Genomic DNA, 13960 nt, shown 5'->3' with positions numbered 1-13960 from the left:
TTGTTGAAAGTTTTGAGTCATAAGTTACATGAAGATCCCAAGTTTCAAAAGTTTAACTTGAGTGAATTAAGGACTTACCCAAGCAATCATATAAGTCAAACAGAATGTTTGCTCAACGCTTGCTCAAGTGACTTTGTTAGAAATAGTAAAGGTTTTGAGTCCTTATTTGTAATTGTTCCTTCATAGTAGATTTTCTATTGGACTATTTGTGTCCTTGGAGTCGTTTAAATGTTTGAAGAGATTTTTCATCAGTTTTTCATTGCGTTACCAAATTTTCCTATGTTATAGTTTTTATATTTCTTGTTTGATGATATGCCATACGCTAAATTGTAGTAAATAATAATTATTTGTGTATCACTTTTTTTTTTTTTTTTGAGCAAAAGGTAAGTGATATTTTATTAAAAAATTAAGGCAAATCCGATTGAAATACAACATCCAAATCACTAGATAACTTATCACATAAATATTTAAAACTTACAAAACTAATTGCAATTACGTTTCTATTAGGAGCAAAATAAAAAATAATAATAAAAAACCCAAAATTGCTATTATGTTTTTTTGTTGCTAGCTAGTTTCCAATTTATGACAACAAAGGCATATATCACGAAGCACATTCTTTTCTCTCTTTCTTTTATTCTCTCGACTACCTTCCTTCAAGCTAGCCACTTCATGTTGAACAACCTTCATAAGCAAACTGTGTTCCTCAAGAGCCACTAGAACTGGCAAATCACCAATTCCACGAGCCATGGCTAGCATGAGCTCCTTAATAAGAGACTCAAATTCCATTCGATCAATGAAACCTTTTTCATCCTTATCAAACCTCTTGAAAATTACTTCATAGAGATTATTGATCTCTTCCTCTTGGTTGGTATTGTTTTCCAATGACAAAAGCTTATGAAGACCCCCATAAAGCAATTCTCTTGAAAGCATACCATTACCATCAATATCTAGCATCTCAAAACATTCATTGATACAATTGTTGAACTTCTTTGTGTCTTGGATGAATCCCATTACCGTGGAGCTATTAACCATGGCTACACTCATTTTTAAAGAAGAAAATTGGACTCAATGGTTGTAACTTGTAACCTGGTTTTTTTTTTTTTTTTTTTTTTTTTTTTTTTTTTTTTTTTTTTTTTCAGTCAATTTTAACTTTGTTGGACTTCACATATATAGATGCAGACTTTGTGATTCCTATATTTGAGGGTTTCCAAGGGTTAATTAGCCTTTAATTTAGAGGTTTTGGGCATTAAGTAAAGTTAGGAACACAACGTTTTCACTACAAATCATACATGGCAAACTGTTATTGATGAATAAAAAAGCGATATTGGTGATGTCATAGGTGTATTGTCCTTTGAACATCAATGTGTCATGAGGATGAGGCATTCTCTTGCCCAAAATGTCTAGTTCCCTAAAATTGGGAAGGTACTATTTGTTCTAATTTTTTTTTCTTTTTCCTTCAGACGTAACTAACCAAGTTTGGACATGACCAAATTTGTCTTGTGACTGTAAACTAGCTGACCTAATTTGGGCTGGTTGGAGGGTGGCTTGTTGTTGAAATAGTTAGTTAATACCTCAAGCATTTGCAGGCTCTTATCTGGCCCAGCGAAATTTTTGCAAGATCCAATTTAGTGACCACACTGAATTTGATATTTGGAAATATAAAATTAAAATTAATTAATTAATTAATTTTAATTTGCTTAATTCATACACAACATTATAAATTATGGATTAGGAAAACAAAACATAACCCAAAATGTTTCTATTAGAAATATCCAGAGATGTCAGTTGAGCTAAGGCTTTCTCGAATCCCCTAAACCCCAAACTATTGAAAACATAAAATAAAATAAAATATCAATATACCATTACCATATATCCACGGAGGAGATTGAAAATCTTTGGACTTAATGGTGGTTTGTTTCGTTAAAAAGTGAAGGATTAGGATTCAATTAATTGTGGGTGCAGGGTTTGTAGGATAATTGGATAAGGTTGTCTTAAAAATGAAGAAATATTATAGAAGAGATTGTCTTAGAAGCTTGTTTTAAGCCCAAATTGACTAGAAAGGTCGGCAGAATTACATTCTACTAGGCAATGGCCCATGAAATGCACAGCCTTGCTATAGTTTTTCGCTCCAAAATAATTTATAGGATGCTCTCAATGCAGAGCCATGCAATTTTAACTTTTTCAAGTGGGTCCACTACTTATCTCACTTGTTCGAGAAAGTCTAGCACACACAACTTTTGCTACAATTTTAATGTAGTTGCTTGTGAGTGGAGAAAAAAAGTGTGTAATAATAGCTTTTATCCTAAATAAAAAATGACAGAGAGATGATGTAGGGAGAGAAAAAAAGAAGAAAAAGGAGATTTCGTGATAGAGAAGATAAGGGAGAGAGAGAAAAGATAAAACAAATGTGTCTTCCTTTTTTTGAAGTTTGAAAATTGATTCAAAATATGTGCATACCCAAGAAATTTGTGTCCACTTTCCTTCTTGGTTCCAAGTTTGAAAATGAATCATAATGGTAAGTGACTTTCCAATAATTAGATTCAGAGTATCTATGCATTGGACCCATTTAAATGTGAACATGTAGTAATAATTTGACACTTGATAGATCACTAGTATTAAGAGGTGTAAACCCCTCTAAGTTGCTATTTTACAACCAAATTCACTCAAAACTCATCTCATCCAGGTATGTAGTTGTAAAAAAATTTATCACCTTGTTACAATAAGTTGGCATATTTGCAACTTACTATAATTGGGTGATAAACTTAAATTTTATTATTTTAAGTGTTATGTGGGTTTGTTGGAGAGAGAGGAAAGAGAGAGAAATTGAAAATTTTATATTATTTTTTTGTATAATTTATATTATTTTAATGAGTTATGTGTAAAAATAGAAATTGGAATGTTGAGTAAGTTATAAAATAAGATGATAAAATAGATAAAATAACTTTTGAGGATGTAAAATAGATACTTTTTTACATCCTGCTAGTGCTCTAAGAATTCGACTCTACCTGCCGTATTCACAATTCTATGTTTTGTACTTGGATCTATGCATATAGCACGAGTTTCAAGGCTATATATATATATATATATTCAAAACTCCTATGTATAAAAAAAATTATGTAGGTAGTGTTTGGATTTGGCGTTTCCTTCAGCGTTTGTGTTTTGTGTTTTCCTCTTCTTCTTTTTTGGCTGCACGCGTTTTAGACTTTCTCCTGACAGAGTGCACTATTGAGCACTGTTAAGCACTATTCATGGGACCCACAACCACTTTATTAAAAAAAAAAATATTAAAAATAGGTCCTACGACACTCTTCACATATTTAAAAATTATTTTGCTACAGTATTTTTAGTTTTTAGTTTTCAGCTTTCAGCAAAATAAGCTGTATTCAAACGAACCCGTAGTATATACAAATGTATAAAATTCTAAGGCTTGGCCCAGCAAAATTCTTCCTAGCCCCCTTGACCCAAAACCTTTTTTTTCTTTCCCTTAACATAGTTCATGGCCTTGTAATGAAATAAAATTTAGTCCAAATAACACAATAAAATTTTAAAATTTAACCAAAATAGTCCAACAAAAATTAACCACCAAGCCCATCCTTAGGCCTTTCAAAAATTTACTTGCAAAAAAAAACATTTTATCAAACCAGATTACAGATGAATTTATTCTTTAAAAAAAAAAATTATAGATGTAAAAGCCCCATTTGGTACACCTACTCAAACACATGTTTTTAGTTTTTAAACAACATTACACATATTTTCACACACTTTTTTACCCACATGTATTTTCATACATGTTTCTAAACACATATTTTCAGTTTTTAAGTACATGTACCAAACACTCCCTTAATTTCAAAGAAAAAAAAAAAAAAAACTGGACGCTAGTACTACCGCTGCAAAAACATTCTTCTAGGCATGTACCACTACAAAAAAAAAGGCCTATGGCCGCGGCTAAAAAACGCGGCTACAGGTCAAAAAAACGCCGCCATAGGCTATAGCCGCGTTTTTTAACGCAGCCTAAAACGCGCGACTATAGCCCTCAGAGGGTGTATGGCCGCATTTTATGACCGCGGCCTAAGCACTGGTGCTATGGCCGCGTTTTAACGCGGCCTAAGCACTGGTGCTATGGCCGCGTTTTAGGCGCGGCCTAAGCACTGGTGCTATGGCCGCGTTTTAGGCGCGGCCTAAGCACTGGTGCTATGGCCGCGTTTTAGGCGCGGCCTAAGCACTAGTGCTATGGCCGCGTTTTAAACGCGGCCTAAGTATAAATTTTCAATACAACAACAACAAAATACAACACCAACAACATCATCAAGTTCAATACATGACTATCATCATCAAGTTCAATACAACACCAACATTGACTATCATCAAGTTCAATACAACACATGTGAAATCAACAAAAAAGCTAGTAGCATCCACAGTAGCACTGTGAACTCAACAAAAGCAATACGATTTGAATGATGATAGTGTCCCGGGAGCCTCGGCGTTGAACCTATGCAAGGAAATAGTTCTTGAGCACATCTCCCGTTCATCCTCAGACTACCATGCATAAAATATATAATTAGAACTAGCAATTGTCAATTTCTAAAACTAGAAATGGTCAGTTTCTCACCCATCATTATATAATCAAAAAATGAGAAATGTGATCAAAATGAAACACTTACTACGTAGCCGCAACCAAGAAAGCGAGCAAACTTAATAATTAATAGTTCATAATAATAATTTATTGCAATAAATATTTAATTCACTCACCGAATTGTACAGCACAAGAACATTGTTTTTCATCTTCTTGACAAAATGTACAGATCACAAGGATTCTATTATAAGTTTGATTATGAACACACCCCACTTCACAACCTACTGATTTGTGTAATTATGAGTGGTTGATGGAAAGTGATGTTCATAGAAATAGTAATAAGTAGAAAGTGTTAACCACTAGTCACAACCACACAAGTTAACAAGTTGTGAAATTAAGTGTGTGATTGAGTGTGTCCCTAAAATTATGCCCCTATTATATACCGAGTGTAGTCAACCTACCGATTGAACTCTAGTTTGTTTTTACTTTGATTTGGTTGAGCTAACCTAAATTTCTATTGTTTGAAAAGTGATGCTACAAGCACAATATTTTTGTAACATTTTTTCTTTTTTTTATCTTGTTGAGTATCAAGTTATTATTGATTTTCACATTAACAATAACTAATACAGTAATACTACTTAATTTCTATCATTAACAACTTGTTACTTTAAAGATTGTGAAAAAAGTTGTGGTTATAAACTTATAATTTCTCTAAATTATTAGTTTCTAGTCTTGATAAAGTATCATCCATAGTGTGACTCTCACTTTTGTTAGGAAGTAAAAAGGAGATAGGATTGACTAGCATGATAACAGGTATAGTATTCCTGTCATATGGCTAGTTCTAAACACATGTAGGTCAGTAAAATGAACAAAAGATTTATTTCAATTAGATGAATTGTGGAAAATGTTATCAGCATTGCTTTGAAAACTAATGCTAAAACTTCAAGCCTTATGTGTTTTGATCTTAAATACTTACCTTCCCTTACATAATTTCATCTAGTGAACAATGTCTTCATTTAATTTTTTAAAAAGTATTAAACATGATCATCTTGGAAGCATAAGCATTTTATGACATCAATTTTACTAAGAACATAATTTTGTAATAATTTCTAATTTATGTATGTGTTTAATTCATTTATGTGTTTGCAAGTGTACAACTTAGATGTGTGTTTGAATTAACATTAGAAACTTAATTTGTTTTGCCAAACAGCACAAAATCAACCATAGAGAGGTATAAGAAGGCATGCAATGATGGCTTAGGAACAAGCTCTATTGAAGAAACGAATGCTCAAGTAAGCTATTTCTCTATATTCTTTTTTACCTTTTTGTCTCTTTCTTATAGGGAGAGATTTTTATATATTCATTATAATGAGTTATGACATATTATAAATAAAGACGACAATACCCCAAATGTATTGGATTAAATGAGTATATATTGTGCGAACATGTGTACAGTCACAAATCATATGCGTATTCAATCGATTTGTATCATATAAATGATTGCAACATTCTACTTTGTAACTTGACTATTCTTTTTAAGGCTTTGTGCACTTTGCATATTTTTTGTTAGTTGTTGCATTTTTTTTTTTTAATTCTTCTTGTTTATCATATGTACTATAGAATTTATGAACCTGACAAGGCTAACATATGCTTCCTATATAATTTATGTTTTTGGATGAATGCAGTATTATCAGCAAGAATCTGCAAAACTGAGGCAACTCATCCAAAATATGCAGAACTCTAACAGGTTATTGCTATTTGTCATTGTTTATAAATTCAAATGGAAAAAGATTGATTAAAAAATTATTTTCCAATTTTATTTTTCTTTGTACGCAATTTATCAAAGACATTGAACAGTTGTTTATTCTATAGCATGAATTATAAGGTTTTACAATGTTGCACACATTATGAAAACAACCAATAATAAAAATGAAAGTAAAGATAAAACATGAAATTAATCCAAGAATTATATATATTGAATTTCAATTGGAATTTTAAGACAATGACATTGTCTCAATTCCACGTAATGCTATAGGCCTCATCTATTATGCTTGTAATACTAATATTAATTAATCAAAGTTATCCAACAATAAATCTAATTGTGGCCTTGTCATGAAAGAGATGAAGATCTAGCGGTCATATCATTCCTTTATCAGTATATGTGCATCTATAAAACCTCTTAGGCAATTAAGCATGAGTTATACTAAGCATATATACAAACATGTATGAATGTTTATATAAATGGGAGTTACATAAAAATTTGTTTACCTCAATTTTGTTTTTACCACAAGAACTCAAATGTGGTAGATCAAGGGAATTCTTTTCAATAAATATGCTTAGTTTCATGTGTTAGTAATATGTTGGCTTTATAAATTGATGGATGATGTGTTAACATAGATAAGTTTGGTGATTGGAGGTATTTTGGAGGCTCTTAAAGAGTTTAAAAAAAAAAAAAAAATTGTTATTTGGATATCGTTTCATTGGTGTTAAGAAAATTATTTTCCTTAGTATGAAAGGAAATAGTTTTCCTTATTAAAAAAGTAATATAGTATTCATTATTCATCAAGAAATATAATTAAAAATTTTAAATATGCATTATTGTAAAAAGTTTGGCTGCTTTAGTTGGATGAGAGTTCTGTCTAAATTAGTCATTTCGCGGAAGGTGTGGCGTGGTAATGTTTTTAGGTTAAAAATACTAGTCTATATGAGAGATTTTGTGAATGTGTTTGGACTTATGGATTGTGAGTTTGTATGTATGAGATTTGTGGGATAGAAACACAAAAAATATTATTATCTTACGTGGATATCTTTATTATTTGTTTATATTAATGCATTTCCATTAGCCTTAAATCAATGAATCATAACAAAGAGCTTATTATAATTTTCTTCTTTACTTGTAGGCACTTACTGGGTGAGGGATTAAGTTCTCTTAATAGCAAAGAGATGAAACAATTGGAGAGCAGGATTGAACAAGGACTCACTAGAATCAGGTCAAAGAAGGTAAAATAAAATAAAATAACGGTAACATGGAAAGAAAAAGTAAAGAAAATGTTAACATGCATTACAAGACACAATAGGAAGACCAAGTTCAACCACATTTTGACATATTACTGATTTCTTAACTTCTACAATTGAAAAATGCTTAACTTCTACTATCCAATATCTTAAAACCCTCTTGTCTATCTCATTTAATTTTCCACTATTGTAATGTAGTCTAATTCTCTTACTTGTTAACTACAACAGCATGAAATGCTGCTGGCTGAAATTGAATATGCACAGAAAAGGGTAAATCCTATCTTACTTTATTTTTATTCATTTCTATTTTACTACTTGTCAAACTTTCTTACAGGCTAATTGCAATCCAAAATTTTCTCTAGGTGATGGAGCTTGAAAATGAAAGTGTTTATCTTCAAGCAAAGGTATATTTGCTAAACTTCTTAGACTATATTATAGAGCACTAACTATTGCACACACTTTAGTGTACACTGTTTATACACATCATCAAAACAACTAGTTATTTGTATTTACAAATTCCAAATAATTTTGGTACAACACTTGTTTAGATAGGACATACCTATTCAACCTTTCAATAGGATTGTCCCCACCTTATATTTAAATGGCGTGTCTTGTGATCCGTTGCTTATTTTCACACTAAATTGACTTTCAAAATCCTTCCATGGAGTCATAAGGAAGAGAATGGAGAAGATAAAAAAAAAAATACAAAACAAAACAAAACAAATAGGAAAACACAAGCAAGAGTTTATTAACTCCTTCTAGAAAGTGATTTACTTACTAGAACACTACAATGTGGGATTTTAATATTTGATAGTTTGAATTGAATTTACATGTAGTCACATTTGAAAGGTGATTTACGCACAGATGAGTGAAACATAAGAATTCAGTTTCATGGCATTCGCATTTTTAGTGTCTTATATATTTTCATTTCTAAAGTTGAAATTGATAATCCATGAGCTAAGGTACATGTCTGAATCATTCTAAAGTATACCTAAAACCAAACAATTATCTCCCAATAAAAAATATAATTAGAAAAAAAAAAAGAGAATAAAATTTAATGGCATCACACGTCAACTTTTTTGCTAATAATATAACTTAAACCACATTCATGTTTGCAAAACATTTATTACTTATAAATTTTTTTTTTCTACTTTTTAGATAGCTGAAGTTGAAAGGCTTCAACAAGTAAACTTGAATAAAGTCCTGTCTTTATTTATTTATTTTTTTTTGGGTAAGTCTGTCATGATATCATTTTACAAAATTCCTAGCATCAATATGTAGGAAAGGGTCTATATACAAAAGGATTTGATTGGAATTGGACAAGGGCCAAATTATTGTTGAATATAGAACCCAAAGAAAAAGGATAAAGCTAAATGTGATTGTTCCCTGTATACACTGAAGCGTGAGAAAAAGGATAAGATAAAATTTACAATTAAGAAGGGAGGTTCAAAGCTTTTTGAATGATATAAAATTACAGCTTCAATTGGTGATCTATATGCCATTTCAGTGGAACACTTAAACTCAATGATAAGCACTATACACCACCCTTGGGAGGTTCCAAACTTCTTAACTACAATTAACAATTATTCCAATAAATCTATCGGTTATCTCTCAAAAAAAAAAAAAAAATTATTCCAATAAAGATCAAGGAAAAAAAAAGGAGACATGAGCAAACATATGGTCAAACACAAAGTAAAGCAGGACTAGCAACCTGAAAGTTTATTCATTCCAGTTAGTTCCATGGAGCCCAACATTCCCATTGAGGTCTAAACTTTCATAAGCTTGGGCCCCATGGTTTGTCTCTCTTGACTAAGTAAAACTAAATTTTCATATGGGACACAAAGAAATTGTAAGAAGGAATCTACACTGTTATGTGGAGAAAAGCCAAGAAAAGGAAGACCATAATAGAATCTGTCATAAAACATGTCATTCACAAGAAACACTTTTTGCTGCTCTCACCAATAATGATTAAATGAACAAAATCATTATATCGCATGGGATTCTTCATGTGACTTGAACCATTCAGTTCATGAATCTAAGGTAAAAATTAAAACAAGAAGTTTGAATATATATATATCCATTAATGGCAAAGTCACATTAAAAAGCCAGATATAGCAAATGAAACTGCAAAACCAAATATGCACTAGGGTATTAAATGAAAATAGGAGCTAAACATCACCAAAAAAAAAGGCTAAATCACAAACAAAACTGGTTTTTAAAAGTATTACACAGTGACAAGAAATTAAAAGAATAAGAACTGGAAATTTATATACAAATATATATATATATATATATAGTAATAACAAATATAATTTTGACAACATAGGAATGAGGAACACCTAACATTGACAAGAAACTAAAAAAAAAAAAACCATACAACTAGAAATTTGTATACAAATATGATTTTGACAACATAGGCCCACCAAAGTAACATATGGTCCATTGGTTGAAATTCCTTTCCTCTCCATATGCAAGAGGTTTCATATGTCAACTTCAATATAAGATAATAGAACCCCCTCATTCACGACAATTTCTTTTACAAATTCCAACTTTTCTTTTCTTTTTTTCCCTTTTGCTTTTTCGTTTTTTAGTGTTAGGCATCAATTCTTATCGAGGTGTCCATTGGCAGCTTCTCTAAACATTATCTATTGTGCGTTACACTTTGTAATTGATGGCTAATTGATAGCTTACATTTTCTCCTTTCTCTTTTTTTTTTTTAATTTTTATTTTTAATTATCCACATATGGATGCTTACCGCCTCTTACGATGAAACTGCAATCATCAATTGATGTCTTAATGTGATAATAAAAAGCAATCATCATATTTCATTTTAGATAGCAATCTATTTTGAATATTTGACCCATTTTATTATTATGAAATTTTTTTGATAAAAACTGGATCCTGGGTTTACATTTTTGTTACACAATTAAAAGCTGATCCACATGATTTTTTTTTTTTTATCATCTAAAATTGATTGGTTGAAAAATAGAATCAAAGTTAATCTCCTAGCATTTATAAACAAACAAACAAATGCACCATTCAAGTCTTTTAATTTAATGTTCAAGCTTAGGTTTTTGGGAGATATGACAGTTTGAGAAGAACTGAAAAAAGCCACTACCAGGAAAAGAAAGTTTCCAATAATGTTATGAAAAAAATTCTAAAAACGAAAGTTCAATAAAGCACGAAAAAATTTTATGATCACATATTAGTTTACTTTTGCATAATGTTTGTCAATCATTTTACGGCAAAACCAATGTGACACATACAATGCACAAGTCATGCAAGGGGCAAATGCCCATTTTAGCCGCTTAAAAGTTGGACACATGATGACCATTTTTTATTATAAGCGATGAAAAATAGTTAAATTTAAGGTTTTTTTTTTTTTTTGGTAATCCAATGATATGCATAATCTAGAGAGTAAAGGTGACTAAAATTTTCTTTAAATTTTAAGTTTTTTTATTGTGGAAAATTCTTGTGCAAACAACATTTTTCTTTAATCCCATAATGAATCACTTATTAGAAGACCACAAAGCTTGTTAGGGGTGTCTTAATCCCATAATGAATCAGATTTTTCTAACTCAAATGTATTTGTTGAGTGGTAAACATCCTTTGGTAATTTGGTTTTTGTAATAAGAAATGATTCTTAAAAACTTTTCTTCTGTTTTTCTTCTTCTTAGAATTGTGTTTAGTTGGCAACTAGATTCCTTTAAATAGGACTGCTCTTCTTTTTATTTTTGACCAAACCGCCTCCACAATTAGCTCTATCACATGATCAATTTTGACTACAATTACATAAAGATTTGTAACCATAGCCATGGAGTTCCCAATATGGAGCATTGTTGTTGCACCATGGGAGTGCAACATTGAGTGGTTGCCAAATGGGACTTGGAATCCATTTTTGTCCTTAGTTATTCAGCCAAGCCTATAATTAATCAATTATTTTTGAAAAGGTGAATTTTCAACCATGATTATTCTAAAATTTTATTTTGAAAAAAAAGAAAAAGAAAAAATGTCAATAATAACCGAACTACAAGCCTTTTAGCGTTATTAGCTCATTTGTCAATGAAATGGACTTTATAGAGTCACAATATATTCATTACAATTGCCTATCCTAATGATGTATTGACTGAGATTGTATATGGCAAAGGCAATTCTTGAAATCCATCTAAATGCAACATTTCCATAACCATGGTTATGGAAAAAGGAGACACTGGCTAAAACAAAGACATACCCACAACCAAAATGAGGCTAATGAGACGAGCCCATGATCAGAAACCAGATGAAAAATGAGAAAAACAAAAACAAACTCAACATGAAAATGAAAATCGAGAATTTAGAGAGAAAAACGTACGGGATCTTGTGGAGAAGGACCTGAGACTTGCGGTCGCCTAATCTCCGGGGACGATGGAATCGACGGAAGATCGGCTGAGTGTGATGGGTTGCGATCGATGTATCGGGCTTCAAATCATGGAGGGGCCGGGTGTTGCGATCGAATGGGTAGGAGCTGTGTGTGATCCATGGGTTGCGATCGATGGCTAGGAGCTGGGTGATCGATGGGTTGCGATCGATGGCTAGGAGCTGTGTGATGGCTGTGTGTGTTGGTTAGGAGCTGTGTTGGCTAGGGCCGGCTGTGTGTTAAACTTTTAGTATTGTAGCTTTAAAAAAAAAAAAAAAAAAAAAAAACGCAGGTCCTTAGGCCGCGCTTTTGAATGGGGCCATAGATGAGGGGCTTGGGCCGCGTTTAAAAACGCGGCTTCAGACCCATTCTATGGCCCCGTTTTAAAAACGGGGCTTTAGCTAGTCTGGGGCCGCGTTTTAATAAACGCGGCCCAAAAAAACGCGGCCTAATGGGCCCGCGTTTTGTAGTGGGATACACCAAACTTTAACTTTTAGTAGTAATATGACTTTCTTAGTCTTGCTTAGTTGTAGTAATAATGATATAAACAGTTCAAAACATGGAAAAAGAGACAAAGCACATCAAGAATTACTTCAATAACTTGTATATATGAACGGTTTTGGTTTTCCAACATCAAAAACAACTTTCATAATTTAACGTCTGGGTAGTCAATCTATAAGGAGTATGTATATTTGCTGAAACTTGTTATATAATTTCTTTTTTTTTTAACATGATTTGGATTGTTTTTTAATTAATAAAGTTATTTACTTAAAAAAAGTTATATAATTTTTAAAAATCAAATCTGACCGGCTGTTCAATCGGGAACCTCACAATTGGTCAAAAACCAGGTTGAATTGAAACTGAGGCACAAACCAAATTTTTGACCGAACCGGTTTTTAAAACCGTTTTCGTGTGCCCAAGTTTATGAGTCTTTCTTGATGACAATTTTCTTTTATTCTTGTTTTGATTGTAAAGTGCTTGCAAATTTTCATCTCAGATTATGGTTCTATTATGTATAGGTTACTGCAGGTTTCTTTGAGCAATATTGGCAATCTAGTGAGCCAAAAGTCAATGGCCTACTAGGCTTTTGCAAGGTCATGATTTTCTGAGTAGCAAGTCTCAATTAAGAACACACAAGATTAAGTGCTCATTTCTCTTGGGTTTTGTTGTGCTTATTAGCCATGACTGGGTTTTCAAGGTGCATTAAAGTTGTTTGACATTCTTCTATATATACTTTTTCACAACATAGACTGGAGAATCTTCAAATTGCTTAATAGTGTATTAGAGACAAAATCAACTTGAACAAAAATTATAGGACTAATCTAATCTTATATGTTACTAGCTAGATTGGGATGTCATAATAAGTTAAAAATGAATAGCATCAACCCAAACTATTTTAGTAATAATATCAAAATTGACGATAAAAGTAAATAATAAAAATAAATAATAATATCACAGAATTCCATGTTCTTATTAAAACCAAAACTAATGGTAAATGATTAATTTTACGGTTAAATTTCTTGACATTTTTGGCAATAGAAATTTTAATTGAAATAATATTTTAAATTTCTTAAAAACTTTGAATTAATAGAGTGTCAACAACAATCAGAATTGAGTCTATTGACTAATAATTATGTGAAAGCAAATACAATATAAGTAAGGATTACACTAAGTCATTTAGTTCAACCACATTGTGTAGGATATAATTCTTATTATCTAATCTAAAATACGATTAATACAACTATGCAATTATTTCAGGTATTACCAACTAAAAAAAGAAAAAGAAAATGATGTTTCATACTTTCCGAGTTTGTCATCTGCTGTGAAGTTTCGTCCAGTGGGCCAATCTTCCATGTTGAAGGTCCAACATTTATATTACTTCCAACAAGATAATCGGTTGCCCAAACGTTCTCACAGTGAAAGAACAAACCCAATATTAGAATTGTGGCAAAAATCAAACTACATCTTCCCTGGGC

At 31.5% G+C, this 13960-nt stretch overlaps 2 protein-coding genes across 2 annotated transcripts; one reads left to right on the top strand and one right to left on the bottom strand.

The window, feature by feature from the left end:
* Positions 1-564: 564 nt before the first annotated feature.
* Positions 565-1044, bottom strand: LOC136070797 (uncharacterized). Its single transcript, XM_065781230.1, has one exon. The coding sequence runs from the start codon at positions 1042-1044 to the stop codon at positions 565-567; it is 480 nt and encodes a 159-aa protein (XP_065637302.1).
* A 352-nt stretch (positions 1045-1396) lies between these two features.
* LOC111983951 (agamous-like MADS-box protein AGL11) lies at positions 1397-13093 on the top strand. Its single transcript, XM_065781229.1, has 8 exons — positions 1397-1422; positions 5784-5865; positions 6259-6320; positions 7474-7573; positions 7817-7858; positions 7951-7992; positions 8747-8788; positions 13004-13093. Exons 1-8 carry the CDS (start codon positions 1397-1399, stop codon positions 13091-13093), a joined length of 486 nt encoding a protein of 161 aa, XP_065637301.1.
* The last annotated feature ends 867 nt before the right edge of the window (positions 13094-13960 follow it).

This window comes from Quercus suber, unplaced genomic scaffold (assembly GCF_002906115.3).
Source record: "Quercus suber isolate HL8 unplaced genomic scaffold, Cork oak 2.0 scaffold_260, whole genome shotgun sequence".
NCBI lineage: Eukaryota > Viridiplantae > Streptophyta > Magnoliopsida > Fagales > Fagaceae > Quercus > Quercus suber.
This window is presented reverse-complemented; position numbering and strand designations above follow the sequence as displayed.

Excerpts from the sequence above, each read along its gene's own strand:
- LOC136070797 (XM_065781230.1), bottom strand. The coding sequence starts at position 1,044 with ATGAGTGTAGCCATGGTTAATAGCTCCACGGTAATGGGATTCATCCAA.
- LOC111983951 (XM_065781229.1), top strand. The coding sequence starts at position 1,397 with ATGTCTAGTTCCCTAAAATTGGGAAG. Across the intron at positions 1,423-5,783 it reads AGTTCCCTAAAATTGGGAAG|CACAAAATCAACCATAGAGA; the intron begins GTACTATTTGTT and ends TTTGCCAAACAG. Across the intron at positions 8,789-13,003 it reads AACAAGTAAACTTGAATAAA|GTTACTGCAGGTTTCTTTGA; the intron begins GTCCTGTCTTTA and ends TATTATGTATAG.